The following is a 17,536-nucleotide window of genomic DNA, read 5'->3' on the forward strand; positions in this document are numbered from 1 at the left end:
ACACTGACTGGGATGGGTCTCTCTCTCGCCTCACACTGACTGGGATGGGTCTCTCTCACACCTCACACTGACTGGGATGGGTCTCTCTCTCGCCTCACACTGGCTGGGATGGGTCTCTCTCTCGCCTCACACTGGCTGGGATGGGTCTCTCTCTCGCCTCACACTGGCTGGGATGGGTCTCTCTCTCGCCTCACACTGACTGGGATGGGTCTCTCTCTCGCCTCACACTGGCTGGGATGGGTCTCTCTCTCGCCTCACACTGGCTGGGATGGGTCTCTCTCTCTCGCCTCACACTGGCTGGGATGGGTCTCTCTCTTGCACCTCACACTGACTGGGATGGGTCTCTCTCTTGCACCTCACACTGACTGGGATGGGTCTCTCTCACGCCTCACACTGACTGGGATGGGTGTTAGAAATACCAATAATCTCTGAAATCCACATCTAAAACCTAACGTTATGCGTCAGATGCTTGACTATGTTCTGGGGGAAGATTTTAAAAGAAACAAGTCTTCACCCCCCTAAACAGAAACTCTCTGTAGGTTTCAGGCCAGCCTGTGCTAATTGTCCCCTCACCTAAACAGAAACTCTCTGTGGGTTTCAGGCCAGTCTGTGCTAATTGTCTCCTCACCTAAACAGAAACTCTCTGTAGGTTTCAGGCCACATCCTGTTGACAGACGATATCAGTTATGTTACATGAGTCTGTCCACGAGAGATTAGAAATACCATTGTTCCCAGTTTGAGTTCTATGACAATGGTTTACACTGTCCTAATCTGAACTGGGGAGAGGACTGGGGACCAGTGATGGAGTCTCTGTCCCATATGGCACCCTATTCCCTATGTAGTACACTACTTTTGACCAAAGCCCTCCTCAGTCAAAAGTGGGGAACTATATCTTGGGACGTACCTAGAGTCTCTTGTTATCTTGTCCCTTCCTAGTGACAGTTTAATAGTCTCTGTGACTTGGTTCATATAGGTGGTACCCAGAGTCTCTTGTTATCTTGTCCCTTCCTATTGACAGTTTAATAGTCTCTGTGACTTGGTTCATACAGGTGGTACAGATGTACAACACATCTGATACTTTTTTAGTTTGAGTTTGTATGCATTTCCCCCCCAAACTTTTGCAGTTAAAACGTTGTGATTCTTTGTATCAAGACGTATGTGTCAAATGTGTTGTACCACCTGTTTGAACCTGGCCTATAAGGTCAATGTATCCATTGTTCTTGTCTTATACACATTTCTCAGTAAACTCCAGTATAGCTCACAATTGCATATGTTAGAATACAATGTCAATCACTATCTCTGTCACTATCTCCTCTCATTGACCCCATGTTCAAATTAAACACAAGCAAATCTACTGGCACACGTCTTCATGAAGACACCATTTAATTAAGTGCAGAAATCGTACATGTACAAAGACATCAGTTAAGCTGGCTAGAGCCAACCGCTGCCGGTGGGGGGATACAGCGTGCTTTACTTTGCTGTTTTATATGAGAGCATGTATAGTTAGTGACCCATGTAGACTTGACTGTGAGCATGACATCATGGAGCCTTAGGAGGACCAATTAGAAGAAGAAGCATCAGTAGAGGTTACATTATCTGGAGGACCAAGGAGAAGAAGAAGCATCAGTAGAGGTTACAGTCTCTGGAGGACCAAGGAGAAGAAGAAGCATCAGTAGAGGTTACAGTCTCTGGAGGACCAAGGAGAAGAAGACGCATCAGTAGAGGTTACAGTCTCTGGAGGACCAAGGAGAAGAAGAAGCATCAGTAGAGGTTACAGTCTCTGGAGGACCAAGGAGAAGAAGAAGCATCAGTAGAGGTTACAGTCTCTGGAGGACCAAGGAGAAGAAGAAGCATCAGTAGAGGTTACATTCTCTGGAGGACCAAGGAGATGAAGAAGCATCAATAGTGTTTACAGTCTTTGGAGGACCAAGGAGAAGAAGAAGCATCAATAGAGTTTACATTCTCTGGAGGACCAAGGAGAAGAAGAAGCATCAATAGAGTTTACAGTCTCTGGAGGACCAAGGAGAAGAAGAAGCATCAATAGAGTTTACAGTCTCTGGAGGACCAGTGACTTTCAACGTGGCACCGTTGTAGGATGTCACCTTTCCAAAAGTCAGTCCGTCAAATTTCTGCTCTGCTGCCCCGTTCAACTGTAAGTGCTGTTATTGTGAAGTGGAAACATCTAGGAGCAACAGCGGCTCAACCCCGAAATGGTAGTCCACACAAGCTCACAGAACGGGACCGCCGAGTGCTGAAGTGAGTAGAGAGTAAAAATCGTCTGTCCTCAGTTGCAACACTCACTACCGAGTTCCAAACTGCCTCTGGAAGCAACGTCAGCACAAGAACTGTTCGTCGGGAGCTTCATGAAATGGGTTTACATGGCCGAGCAGCTGCACACAAGCCTAAGATCATCATGCACAATTCCAAGCTTTGGCTGGAATGGTGTAAAGTTTGCCACCATTGGACTCTGGATCAGTGGAAACGCATTCGCTGGAGTGATGAATCACGCTTCACCATATGGCAGTCCGACGGACGAATCAGGGTTTGGTAGATGCCAGGAGAACACTACCTGCCCCAATGCATAGTGCCAACTGTAAAGTTTGGTGGAGGAGGATTAATGTGCTAGGGCTGTTTTTCATGATTCGGGCTAGACCCCTTAGTTACAGCGAAGGGAAATCTTAACGCTACAGCATACAATGACATTCCAAAACAATTCTGTGCTTCCAATTTTGTGGCAACAGTTTGGGGAAGGTCCTTTCCTGATTCAGCATGACAATACCCCCTTGCACAAAACGAGATCTATACAGAAATGTTTGTCAAGTTTGTAGAACTTGACTGGCCTGCACAGAGCCCTGACTTCAACTCGATCGAGCACCTTTGTGATGAATTGGAACGCAGACTGTGAGCCAGGCCTAATTGCCCAACATCAGTGCCAGACCTCACTAATGCTCTTGCAGCTGAATGGAAGCAAGTCCCTGCAGCAATGTTCTAACATCTAGTGGAAGCCTTCTCAGTAGAGTGGAGGCTGTTATAGCAACAAACGGGGACCAACTCCATATTAATGCCCATGATTTTGGAATTAGATGTTCGACGAGCTGGTGTCCACATACTTTTGGTCATGTACTGTACAGTTTTGGACTTTTAAATTAATTATATATAGCCATTGATTCTTGAAATAACAGAATTTATAAATGCCTCATGAGCTTAGTTCAACTTTCTTACCCTATCAGAACCCAACATATAACCTTGTTTTACTCCATTGTTTGGTAACAATAATTTTAAACAAACACTGTATCGCTTCAAAACAAAAAAGAGGCGTGGTGACCGTTTTGTCTTTGGTTGAATCCCAGAGTTCCCCTTCGATCGGTCGCGGTCCAAATTCCAGAGTCACGACCCGACCAGGACCTCAATAATGTGGTCCAGAGTCACGACCCAACCAGGACCTCAATAATGTAGTCCAGAGTCACGACCCGACCAGGACCTCAATAATGTAGTCCAGAGTCACGCCCCGACCCGGACCTCCTTAATGTAGTCCAGAGTCACGACCCGACCAGGACCTCAATAATGTAGTCCAGAGTCACGACCCGACCAGGACCTCAATAATGTAGTCCAGAGTCACGACCCGACCAGGACCTCAATAATGTAGTCCAGAGTCACGAACCGACCAGGACCTCAATAATGTAGTCCAGAGTCACGACCCGACCAGGACCTCAATAATGTAGTCCAGAGTCACGACCCGACCAGGACCTCCTTAATGTGGTCCAGAGTCACGACCCGACCAGGACCTCAATAATGTAGTCCAGAGTCACGACCCGACCAGGACCTCCTTAATGTGGTCCAGAGTCACGACCCGACCAGGACCTCAATAATGTAGTCCAGAGTCACGAACCGACCAGGACCTCAATAATGTAGTCCAGAGTCACGAACCGACCAGGACCTCAATAATGTAGTCCAGAGTCACGAACCGACCAGGACCTCAATAATGTAGTCCAGAGTCACGAACCGACCAGGACCTCAATAATGTAGTCCAGAGTCACGACCCGACCAGGACCTCCACATGGGGCGGCAGGTAGCCTAGTGATTAGAGCGTTGGGCCGGCAACTGAAAGGTTGCTAGATCGAATCCCCGAGCTGACAAGGTAAAAATATGTTGTTCTGCCCCTGAACAGGCAGTTATCCCACTGTTTCTAGGCCGTCATTGTAAATAGGAACTTGTTCTTAACTGACTTGCCTAGTTAATGAAAATGTAGCCCAGAGACCTGACTGGGTGAATTTTTTAAAGATACTTTTTGAAGAGGTAGGGTTTCAGGTGCTTTCAGGAAGATGGACAGGGACTCTGCTGTCCTAGCTTCAGGTGGAAGCTGGTTCCACCATTGGGGTGCCAGGACAGAGAAGAGCTTGGACTGCGCTGAGCGGGAGCTGACCTCTCTTAAGGGTGGAAGTGCCAAGAGACCCGAGATGGCAGAACGGAGTGCTCGGGTTGGTGTGTAGGGTTTGAGCATAGCCTGAAGGTATGGAGGGGCAGTTCCTCTTGCTGCTATGTAGACAAACACCATGGTCTTGTAGTGGATGCGAGGTTCGACTGTAAGCCAGTGGATTGTGAAGAGGAGCGGGGTGTCATGGGAGAACTTGGGTAGGTTGAAAACCAGATAGGCTGCAGCATTCTGGCACACCCCTTTTCCTATACCTATTTAGGGTTTTGGCATTATGGGTCAGCTAGGACTCAGGTATTTTTCATTAAAACATTTTATTTAACCTTTATTTAATTAGGCAAGTCAGTTAAGAACAAATGTTTATTTACAATGACGGCCTAGGAACAGTGGGTTAACTGCCTGGTTCAGGGGCAGAACGACAGATGTTTACCTTGTCACCCTTCTAGCAACCTTTCGGTTACTGGCCCAATGCTCTAACCACTAGGCTACCTGCCGCACCAAGTTACCATACATTATGGGTCAGCTAGGACTCAGGTATGGAGTTACCATACATTATGGGTCAGCTAGGACTCAGGTATGGAGTTACCATACATTATGCGTCAGCTAGGACTCAGGTATGGCGTTATCATACATTATGGGTCAGCTAGGACTCAGGTATGGAGTTACCATACATTATGGGTCAGCTAGGACTCAGGTATGGAGTTACCATACATTATGGGTCAGCTAGGACTCAGGTATGGCGTTATCATACATTATGCGTCAGCTAGGACTCAGGTATGGAGTTACCATACATTATGGGTCAGCTAGGACTCAGGTATGGCGTTACCATACATTATGGGTCAGCTAGGACTCAGGTATGGCGTTACCATACATTATGGGTCAGCTAGGACTCAGGTATGGCGTTACCATACATTATGGGTCAGCTAGGACTCAGGTATGGCGTTACCATACATTATGGGTCAGCTAGGACTCAGGTATGGAGTTACCATACATTATGGGTCAGCTAGGACTCAGGTATGGCGTTACCATACATTATGGGTCAGCTAGGACTCAAGTATGGCGTTTTGAAACGCTATGATCCCTTATTAAATCCACTGAAACCAGTGTAGATGAAGGGGAGGAGACACGTTAAACAAGGATTTTTAAGCCTTGAGACATGGATTGTGTATGTGTGCCATTCAGAGTGTGGACAAGACAAAAGATTTAATAAGTGCCTTTGAACTGGGTATCGTAGTAGGTGCCAGGTGCACTGGTTTGTGTCAAGAACTGCAACACTGCTGGGTTTATTTTTTATTTTTTTACAGTGCATTCATCTTAAGATATCTAGGTGGGACAACCACATCTCAGTCACAGTAAGAACATTTGTCCTCAGTAAAGTAGCTTTCAGAGCTAGAAAGGGCGGGGGGATTATTTAAGAAATTCTTTGAAGAGGTAGGGTTTCAGGTGCTTTCGGAAGACGGGCAGGGACTCTGATGTCCTGGCTTCAGGTTTGATGGCATAAGCGGGGAGCTCAGCCAACAGAGAGTTGTAATAGTCCTTTCTAGAACCCGACCGCGACGACCCTGATGGAGAAATTGTACAATGATTGCTCTGCAAGTTGAAAGCCCGAGCTCTCCATCACCATACGTGGCGTTTACAACAGATTGTTGGACATCTATGAACACACTGTCATACATCACTACAACAAGCCATCACATTGTCACAACACAACTGATTGGCCAAGAGTGTGCAAAGCTGTCATCAAGGCAAAGGGGTTGCTACTTTGAAGGATCTAAAATCTAATATATATTTTGATTTGTTTAACACTTTTTTGGTTACTACATGATTCAATATGTGTTATTTCATAGTTTTGATGTCTTCACTATTATTCTACAATGCAGAAAATAGTAAAAATAAAGAAAATCCCTTGAATGAGTAGGTGTGTCCAAACTTTTGACTGGTACTGTATATAATTAAAAAGTCCAAGTAAGTAAACTCCTGTAACAAATATTGCATTATTCTTGTTAAACTGTTTTGGTTTGTTTTCTATACTTTTTTATTATATACAGTATATTTACTGCACATTAGCAGAATAACAAGCATTTCACAAATAACAATTGCACCTTGTTTGATTTAAAACAGTCAGTCAGTGGCATCTACAGGACAGATGACCAGTGAAACACTATCTGAACCACCAGGGTTGAAGAATGGATAGAGTTTCTTAGTGAAGGTGCAGCTAGTGAAAGAGTAGATATGACACCTGTCCTCCACATTGTAGAAGGAGACCTGTCCCTTCTCATAATCCACAAACACCCCCACCTTCTGGGGCTTCTCTCTCAGTAAGAGGGTGACAGGGGAATCAGCATGAGCTGTGTACTTTCCATCCTCCAGCTCTAAAGTCCAGCATCCTTTATTAGGGATCGGTCTAAACCTTTCATTCATATCGATGGACTTTCTGACCACTCCCAAAGTCCACTCAGTCTTCCCCTCCACCTTCACCTCATAGTAGAACTTCCCTGAGAAGCCCACGTTTCCGAGGACACAGGACCAATTTGTAAACCTCTTCCCGTTGTCAGAGAGAACCGGATTTAGTTCTCCATGTCTCACTTGTTTCCCGTCCTCAGACAGGATGAGGTTACGATGTGCAGTATCAGGGTCTAGAGTCACATTCACTGTGGAGAGAAACATACACTACGGCAAACACAATGACACAATGACATAATGACATCATCATCAGTGGTATAATACACTACGGTAAACACAATGACATCATCATCAGTGGTATAATACAAGTGGAGGACAACATGTTACTGTATTGATCTCTGACACATCATACTGTCTTCCTCTATTAGTGGTCCATGTGTGACTGAGGTAGAGATAACAGGAGATCCTGTAGCAGTTTTCATTAGGTCATGTGTGACTGAGGTAGAGATAACAGGAGATCCTGTAGCAGATTTCATTAGGTCATGTGTGACTGAGGTAGAGATAACAGGATATCCTGTAGCAGTTTTCATTAGGTCATGAGTGACAACCTGTAAACTAATGTTAATACATGATTTAGGGCTGGATTCAATCAGATCTGTTTTATCCAACATACACATAGTGGTTGTTTTGACAGTGTCAGAGGTAGAACTGAGTTAAGAGCTGTCAAATCCAGCAAAGTGGTCTCAAAGCATTTGCTATTATTCTGTAAGATTATACGAGACAATTCATTTATTATGATATGTTACGTTTCGTGTGGTATGTATTCATTTGTGGATGTCCATAGTCCATTTTGTATGATATCTTACGAATTGCAATTCGTACAATATGTTATGAATTTCCAACATGTACAATGTTACACATTTTCAAAACATATGATATGTTACGAATTACAATTTGTTGTGGGTAACGTTAGCTAGGTGGCTAACACTAACGTTAGCTAGCTCTAGGGTTTAGGGGTTATGTTTAGGGTTAGGAGTTGGGTTAAAGGGTATAGGTTAGGGGAAGGGTTAGCTAACATGGTTAAGGTTAGGGTTAAGGAAAAGTTATCTAAAAGGGTTAAGGTCAGGGTTAGCTAACATGCTAAGTAGTTGCAAAGTAACTAAAAAGTAGCAGCTAAGAAAGTTGCAAAGTTGCTAAATGCTAAAGTTGTCTGTGATGATATTGGAACATCAACCTTTGGGTTGCTAGACGTTTACATTATACACCCACACAGCCTGACCAACCACCCTCCTTTAGTTTTAGCCTTGAGTAACCTTCTGTCTTATGTAATCATACCAAACAGAACAAATCATACTAATTTGAGTGTACCGGATTCACGTTTACTATGTTACATCTAGTCTGAATACACAAATGACTCCTGGTATTATACAAAAACCGGACATTGCCATTGGCTGCACTTGCATTAACAGAAATGCAGCCTTGTTTACACGTTGGAACACTGGAATGTGAGATGTAATCTACAACTTCATTAGGATGATAGAAATCCTCATTATTATTTTACGTTTTTTCAATTTGAGCGTAATTATTTCTGTACAGCCTATACCTTCTCTTTCTGAACTTCTGAAGCCAGTGGGGTGGGTGGGGCTTCGTGACAATGATCAAGAACAGCTCTCACAGATTGACGGCTCCAATGCAGTTCCACCTCAACCAAAATATCCTTTATGTGGGTGTCTGATATCTCTGGTTAATGCTTGATCTGATTGAATCTTTGTCTCAGCCTTACTTGCCCATGCTTACAGCTGTCAAAGACACATGGCTGGTGATCACAGTAAATACATGATAGTTATGTCAGGCTAATACTCTGGCTTGTAGACTATTGATGAGTTTGGACCAGATCAACAGGACATTGAGGACACTATTCCTCCCTAAAATACAGCTAGAGTCACAGAGTATAAAACACACCTGCATGTCTTCTGATGGTTTCAAAATCTGAAATATAGAGTTAGAGTCTGTTGGTTATGAAAATTAGTAACATACTTTATGGAAATCACAAACAACTGTAAGTGCACATTTGTGCTGTTCAATCCAGACCTCAAACTATGCAGACCTATAACCTTACTAGCACCATGTCAACGTCCTCTGTCGAATAAACGTGTATTTGTCTCCCTCTGGTGTTCGAAAGTATCACTACATCAATTGATTTTACTTCACTACAAAGTTACGTCAAAGGGGCGGTCCTTGGAAAAACATTTATTCAGCTCGACTGCTTCAAGGCACAGACATGGCAAATCAGTCTCTGAATTTGTATCGAGCAGGCGGATCTAAATACATACCTTTCATTGCTTTACAATAACGAATGCGACCTACACACTTCCTTAAACCTAAAATAAGTAAAGAAGTAATTTTGTGTGGGAAGTTAAACATTAAATTAATGCGGAGGCAGACACATTGCATATGCTCAGAACGACAAAAATCGAGGCCTTTACATCGCCCTTCTCCCCTTGTCTATGGGAGGGATGTACGCTGTTTAAAGGTTAGATTGATGACTAAAACCATAGAGAAGCAGTGCAAACAGCTGTCAGTTCAACTGGTTATTTAAAGCCGTCCTCGACACGTTACAGAAAGAGATTAGCTGTATAGGAAGCTCTGGAGACAGGTGGTCTGGATGCTGGACAGACAATACATTGGTAGATGCAAACAGATTAGCAGACAACAGTTCTTGAGGGCTTGAACAAAATAACCTGTTTGCGATTTTGTTCATACTGGTGAACCGGCGTTTGAGTTGTGTGGTTGTAATATCAACAGTACATTGTCTCTGTTATATCTTGGCATGCATCATTCAAGTTGAATTGTGTGCAGCACAAAGGACATATACTGCACAATGTCTCAGGGAAGACTGTCTGGGCTGTCAATACTCAGTATAGAAAGCAGTCGGACCCGCAACATGGACCTACAGTCCGTGGATATATGGATACTGGACAGACAATACATTCGTAGATGCATTTTGCACACAAAAAATGAGGACTTCAAGACACCAGGGGAGTCTCAAACTGGATTTAATTTTATTTAATTTACCTGGAATATTGCATCCCATTTGTGTAAACTATTAGCCAAAAAACCCCGCTGAGTTCAGTAATAAATGGTGGCTGAATTGATCCTCAAGATGACTACTTTTTCCCTCATTGTTCGGCGATTTGATGCGTATCTTTTATTAAAATGGTATAAATAGCAGCTAAATACGGTATATAGCTTCATATAGTACACTGCATAATGAAACAATCCCTAGTTAGTGTTTTGAGGGGGACTGACTTTTATTTGGCTTTAATAGTCTGGTTTTACCCACAACTTTCTATCCAAGCTGAGAGAGAGCGCGAGGACAGCTCATGTTATGCAGGTTCAGGTATTATATTCAGGACAGTTGTATATTCTGGTAGCTGATTAGTATGCGGTTGCCTCTAACATTTATTTTACAATCTGCAATGACTGAATTTACAACTTTAATTACTGAATAAGTAATTACATTATTGCCACCAGCCAGTAGTAGAAAATTACGACCAAATAGGCCTGTCTACCAATTAACATTTATCCATTAGCCAAAGCTAAGCCTTGGCACCACAGAAAGCCTATCATCGATTCGATCGGCATGCAGCAGCATAGACATGTCGCGATTTCAGCACCATGGCCAGCGATCGGAAGTCTATACTTCGATTTTTATTTTAGGGGGGGAGAACTCCCACCTTGCGAGGGTCCAGAGAAACTGTGTTATGCCCGTGGTGAGATTGATGGTAACTTCAGTAAAATTTAGTGCAAAACACACTGACACAATGTAATAAAACATTTACTACATGAATTATCTATCATACTATAACTGCAAACAAGATTCCAAGAAAAAGTACATTCAAAGTATTTAGAAATCAGTTATTCCTTTACCTGGACTCCAGTTTGTGTTCACAAAATCTGTGGATACATTATTTTTAACCAATATTAATTAAGATATACAGGTTTTTCATCACTGTACACAAACGTTTAGAAATGGTCAATGTATTATTGATGTACTGGAAGCCAGCATATACTGAAGCTATAGTTTAGAACCCTGTAATAAGGATATCTTCCATAATGACTTCTAGAGCGATGCACCCAGAAGAGTGTACCGTCACTACATCCAGTCACTCACTAGTTCATACATGTACCTAGTCCATTCCTTGTACCTGTGTTTGTCCTGTGCCACTGTGTGCCTTTTTTGTTTGCTGAAATCCGTAGTTTTGGATAAAAACAGTTATAATCGTAATCATAATCCACTGTTTTCCAATGGAGTAAAAAGTTACGACTTCAAGCAGACACTACAACTCGATACTTTTATACATATCCATTATTTAAGGCGGACTGTGTAGCTGTGCTTAACCTTGTCCCGATTGTTATAGCGTTGTCAGTTGGACTGGAAATACTTCTCGGCGTCCCCTGCCAAAACTTTAAAAACAAAATCAGCCGTGCAATGACGGGCTGCTCCTTCACCATTAACAAACAACGTCTCCTTTGGCAGAGGTCACGTAAAATGCTACTTTAATAAACTACGGATTTCAGCAAACAAAGAAAGGCACACAATTACACAGGACAAACAGGTTCACGGTAAGAGTTCAAGAATGGACATTGTATCGCCTCATAGTGACTTGATGTAGTCGGAGGTACAGACCCCACAAACTCATCACAACTCCATGGACAAAGCTAACATATACAGTATAAGCCATCATATACAGTAGGTAACAAATCATACTTACCCAGCTGAGAAGCCAGTATTTCTACAGATAAACAGATACATATAGTCAATTAGAAACATCAATGGTGTCCAAGGAGGAATCAACATGTGTTTTGTGTTAGCTACCTCTCTCTACAATCTAAAAAGAAAAGGTTCCTGTAGGATCTTTTTGGATAATTTAAGGTTAAAACAATTACGGGTTTAACCTTAAAAACTTAAGGTTCATTTAAGAACCTATATATATATCAGTTCGTTTTTTTTAACCTTTGTAGACGTAAGGGGAGCTTTGAAGAACCTATTCAAAAGAGGGGTTCGTTTTGGAAACAGTAAGTGAGTAAAGGGCACTCGTGTGTATAATTCAAATTGAGAACATTGGCATTATGGGTCAGCTAGGACTCAGGTAAGGCGTTACAATACAGTTTTTTTTGTATCACTATTACATGAACTAAGACACCTTCTACTATACACTATTTTGTTTTCTGTTTAAATCTGATACTTTTTGTTTTTATCATGGATGGACTCTGTGTTTTGGAAACATGGAGCTTTTGTCTGGCAAATACATTTATGTTTGTTGTTACACTATACTGCCCTACCAAGCAAAAGGCAGTAACTGCTCATAGTGTGGAACTGAGAAAAATGCCTTTTATTTACCTTGGTTTCACAATAACTTTATGCAGTTACTGCTAACACGACCCCCATTTTCTCCTAAACACTATACGAGGCAGGATACTTGTCCACATGATTACGCATGTATTTAATGTTTCAAAAATTACGTTAACTCATTTTCGACCAAATTAGCAGTTGCTGCCTTTTTGCTTGGTAGGTTAGTATAGGAGCTTTGGATTCCCTGTTTTGTGGTTACTTTGGTAGCGCGTCTGATGGCGACATCACATGACTGGATTACGAATTGCCTTTAAATTTGACAAAAAACGTCGCTGAATGGAATGCTGACGAATGGTTTATGAGTGTGATCACTCATCGGACCGGAGGTAAAGAGGTGAACATTTCATCTGACCAAGGTAAAAAAGTGTCGCTCCTCAACTGTAAATGGATGTTCTCAGTGACAGTGTTAGAAGTGACTGATGCTATTGAAGCTCTGTGACTGTTTGATTTGAGCTATTCACTGTGAATAAAGTGGAGAGAACTGTGGTTGTTCTTCAGTTTTGTCTCTGCTCTATGTGTTGGATGAATTTGTGGAACTTGTAAGCTTGGAATCGATGGCTCGTTGAGCTTGGAATCGCGTGTGTCTTTTGTTGTTGGATTTGCGCGCTGAGGAGAGAAATCATTGTGGAGCGGCGAAAAGCAGACGCTTTGCTGATTGGCTACTGTGTCTGAGTTGTGATGACGTTGATTTTGGCTCATTCATTAAGCTACACCGTGCTAAAATGTGTTCATACTGTGCTGATGGTTGCAAATCAATGGAATTGAATGGGATTTGATGTTCAGAGCTCTTACAATGGATCCAATGGGAACTTTGCAAAAATTCAAAGGATCTAGAAGTGCTAAGTTGGGTGCACTTACTAAAAAGAGAAATGAGATCACACAACTTATGGGGGATGATGGAAATGTTGAATTGCTGACACAAAGATTTCTCAAAGTTGGTTAAGTTGTTGCATGATCCCAATGAGTACATAAAGGCTTTGTTATCTGCTGAGAAGGCAACAAAGTATCAGGTTGAATGGTATGGCCCAAACGCAGCAACACTGGATTGTTTTGCAACCATATTGGACACATGGATGGAAGAAGCAAACTAATGCACAGCGGCAAAAAAAACTGATGAGGAGGTCCAGACACGTATCTCCAATGTCTCATCAGAACATGTAAATAGATCACAATACAGCAGGCGCTCAGGACAATCCACCACATCTCCTATCAGGCTTCATTTGGAGGCTGAAAGGTCAGTCTTACTGGTTAAAGCTGAAACATTGAAAAGGAAACAAGCACTGGAGAAACAGGAGGCTCAATTCAAGGCACAAAATAAATAATTGGAAATTGAAGCTGAAATATTGGCTAACAGTGCTAAGCTGAATGTATTCCATGAGTATGAAGCCTTTCAAGGAATGGCAAACAAATCAGATGATGGAATGAACGACACCTGAATGCAATGGGAAGGCCTGAAGATACCATGGGGAAGGTTACTCAAAATGGAGCTAGATCATCTGCTAGGCTCGTGTCACTGGGCAGGTTGTGGCTGGGTTTCCCTTTCTAATCTGTGATAGTTTGTGAGCCCTGCCACATCCGAGAAGAGTCAGAGCTGGTGTAGTAGGATTTTGATCTTACACCTGTATTGACACTTTGCCTGTTTGATGATTCGTTGGAGGGCGTAGCATGATTTTTGCATGCTGGTGGGAGGAGCTATAGGAGGATGGGCTCATTGTAATGGCTGGAGTGGAATCAATGGAATGGAGTCAAACATGTGGTTTCCATATGATTGATGTTTGATATTGTTCCATTTATTCCATTCCAGCCTATTACAAAGAGCCCGTCCTACTATAGCTCCTCCCACCAGCCTCCACCGATTCCTAACCAGACAGATGTGAACCAATGGCCATATTTGGAAAAGGTGCATCTCAAGCAGACTGCTGAAGTTGTATTGTTGATTGGAACAAACACACATCAGGCAATGGAGCCATGGATGGTCATAAACAGCCAAGAAGATGGCCCATACGCTGTGAAAACCACTCTGGTCTGGATTGTGAATGGGCTTCTAAAAAAGGGGAAAGTCACCCCCTCAAATCATCAAATCAAATGTTATTTGTCACATGTGACGAATATAACAGGTGTAGTAGACCTTACAGTGAAATGCTTATTTATAAGCCCTTAACCAACAAATGCAGCTTTAAGAAAAATACGTGTTAAGTAAAAAAATGTATGAGTAGTAAAAAATAGACAAGTACTTATATTTTTTACAAATAACGCAAAAAAAAAACACACAATAGCACAATTGGTCAGGAGACCGTAAAACTGCAGCCATTCATTCACCTGTGAAAACCACTCTGGTCTGGATTGTGAATGGTCTTTTAAAAAGAGGAATGTCTCCACCTATGGGCGGTCTCACGTAATGTCACACAGAATCTCTGCGGTAGAGCTGGAAGAGCTGCTGCAGCAACAGGTCAAGCATGATTTCCCAGAGCGCCACCATGAGGAGCAGCTTGAAATATCAAGAGAAGATCATCTCTGTACTGATGTGTGGCAGTACAGCGTGCTCTCAACCTGAAATGGAAACTCAGTAAGAATCCCTAGTCCTGTAAGGACTACACCAACTTCATGGCAGACATCCTGGACAAAGGCTTTGCAGTGATGGCATTGTCAACTTATCTGTTGACGAACAGAGAGAGTCAAGTTCACTGTGCTTCCATCATGGGTAAGGCCATCATTAAAACCAGTCCCCATACCAGGCATGTATCTCACAGCTGCCACAGTTGATAAGTTGGAGCTCCCACTACAGGACAACACTGATAAAAAGGTCTCTCTCCGTGGACACCACCTTTCTCCGATATGGTCGTTGACTACTTTGGCCCATCTGAAATAAAGCGTGTCAGAGGAAACGTCTGCGGTATGGAGTCATCTTTACATGCCTGAAGATAAGAGCTGTACATATAGAAGTGGCACATTCATGGTAAACTGACTCTTGCATAAATGCAACCAGAAGGTTTGTTGCAAGGAGAAAACAAATGAAGATTATCCTCTCGGATAATGAAACCAACCTTATCAGAGCAGAGCATGAGCTAAAGGAAGCCATTCAGGGCTTGGATGATGCTCAGATACAGGACACCGTGCTCTAAAAAGGCATCACATGGATCTTTAACCCTCCCACTGTATTACACCATGGTGATATTTGGGAGAGACAGATAAGGACAATCAGAAGGGTTCTCAGTGCCATACTGCTTCAGGAGACACTGGATGATGAAGGACTGCAGACCCTGCTCTGTGAAGTAGAGTCCATCATCAATAACAGGCCAATAAAACATCTAGTGACCCTAATGATTTGGAGCCTCTCACCCCCATCCAAACCAACCAAACCAGCTATTCCCGCTGGAGTGTTAATGCCGAAGGATTGTTACGCCAGAAGGTGATGATACCAAGCGCAATACACACGAGTGCACAAAACATTAGGAACACCTGCCATGTCTTCCATGTCTGACCAGGTGAATCCAGGTGAAAGCTATGATCTCTTATTGATGTCACTTGTTTAATCCACTTTAAATCAGTGTAGATGAAGGAGAGGAGACAGGTTAAAGAAAGGTTTTTAAGCCATGAGACAATTGAGACATGGATTGTGTATGTGTGCCATTCAGAGGGTGAATGGGCAAGACAAAATATTTAAGTGTCTTTAAATGTGGTATAGTAGTAAAGGGGAAAGGAAAGGCAGATACCTAGACAGTTTAACAACTGAATGCATTCAACTGAAATCCCGATTTAACCCAACCCCTCAATCAGAGAGGTGCGGGAGGCTGCCTTAATCAACATCCACGTCTTTGGCACCCGGAGAACAGTGGGTTAACTGCCTTGTTCAGGGACTAGTAGGTGCCAGGCGTACCGGTTTGAGACAAGAACTGCTTTTTTAAATTATTTTTTTTACATTTGGGTTATTTAGCAAATGCTCTTATCCAGAGTGACTTACAGTTAGTGCATTCATCTTAAGATAACTAGTTAGGACAACCACACATCACAGGCATAGTAAGTACACTTTTCCTCAATAAAGTAGCAATCAGCAAAGTCAGAGCTAGAAGGGGGGGGGCTTATTTAAGAAACTCTTTGAAGAGGTAGGATTTCAGGTGCTTTCAGAAGATGGGCAGGGACCCTGCTGTCCTAGCTTGAAGAGGTAGGATTTCAGGTGCTTTCAGAAGATGGGCAGGGACCCTGCTGTCCTAGCTTGAAGAGGTAGGATTTCAGGTGCTTTCGGAAGATGGGCAGGGACCCTGCTGTCCTAGCTTGAAGAGGTAGGATTTCAGGTGCTTTCGGAAGATGGGCAGGGACTCTGCTGTCCTAGCTTCAGGGGGAAGCTGGTTCCACCATTAGTGTGCCAGGACAGAGAAGAACTTGGACTGGGATGGGAGGGCCAAGAGACCAGAGGTGGCAGAATGGAGTGCTTGGGTTAGGGTGTAGGGTTTGAGAATAGCCTGAAGGTAGGGAAGGGCAAATCCTCTTGCTGCTATGTAGGTAAGCACCCTGGTCTTCTAGAGGATGCGAGTTTCAACTGGAAGCCAGTGGAGTGTGCAGATAAGCAGGGTGACATGGGAGAACTTGGGAAGGTTGTAAACCAGGTGGGCTGCAGCATTCTGGTTTAGTTGCAGGGGTTTGATGGCACAAGCAGAGAGCCCAGCCAACAGCGAGTTGTAGTAGTTCAGGGAGATGACAAGTGCCTAGATTAGGACCAGTGGCGCTTCCTGTGTGAGGTAGGGTCGTACGGATGTTGTAGAGCATGAACCTGCAGCAGCAAGTCACTGCTTTGATGTTTGCAGAGAACGACTGTTGTCCAGGATCACGTTTAGGTTCTTTGCACTCTGGGAGGGCGACACTGTGAAGTTGTCAACCGTGATGGAGAGGAGTGAGGGTATGACGGAGCCAAGTGACTTGGTGTATAGAGAGAAGAGGAGAGGGCCTAGAACCGAGCCCCGGGGGACACCAGTAGTGGGAGTACGTGGTGCAGACCCAGATCCTCTCTACTGATGGTTCCCAGTGTCGAAGGTAGTGGATAGACCTAGGAGGATGAGAACAGAGGAGAGATTGTCCGCTTTGGCAATACGGAGAGCCTCCGTGACACAGAGAATAGCCGTCTCGGTTGAGTCACCAGTCTTGAAGCCTGACTGGTTAAGGTCAAGTCGTTCTGAGAGAGCTAACGAGACAGTTGATCAGAGACGGCACACTCAATTGTTTTGGAAAGAAAATAAAGGGATAAAGGTCTATAGATTTTGACGTCAGATGAGTTGAGTGTTGATTTCTCA

At 43.3% G+C, this 17,536-nt stretch overlaps 1 protein-coding gene across 1 annotated transcript in view; it reads right to left on the reverse strand.

The window, feature by feature from the left end:
- Positions 1-6,284: 6,284 nt before the first annotated feature.
- LOC120017863 (butyrophilin subfamily 2 member A1-like) overlaps positions 6,285-17,536 on the reverse strand; it is a 35,891-nt gene continuing 24,639 nt past the window's right edge. The window contains exons 10-13 of the mRNA XM_038960825.1: positions 11,611-11,631; positions 10,766-10,792; positions 8,798-8,824; positions 6,285-7,083 (exon numbers count right to left, since the gene is read on the reverse strand). Of these exons, the coding sequence (XP_038816753.1) occupies positions 6,554-7,083; positions 8,798-8,824; positions 10,766-10,792; positions 11,611-11,631 (605 nt within the window). The 3' untranslated portion in view covers positions 6,285-6,553. The remainder of the gene's footprint in view (positions 7,084-8,797; positions 8,825-10,765; positions 10,793-11,610; positions 11,632-17,536) is intronic.

The sequence above is a fragment of the Salvelinus namaycush genome, chromosome 22, assembly GCF_016432855.1.
Source record: "Salvelinus namaycush isolate Seneca chromosome 22, SaNama_1.0, whole genome shotgun sequence".
NCBI lineage: Eukaryota > Metazoa > Chordata > Actinopteri > Salmoniformes > Salmonidae > Salvelinus > Salvelinus namaycush.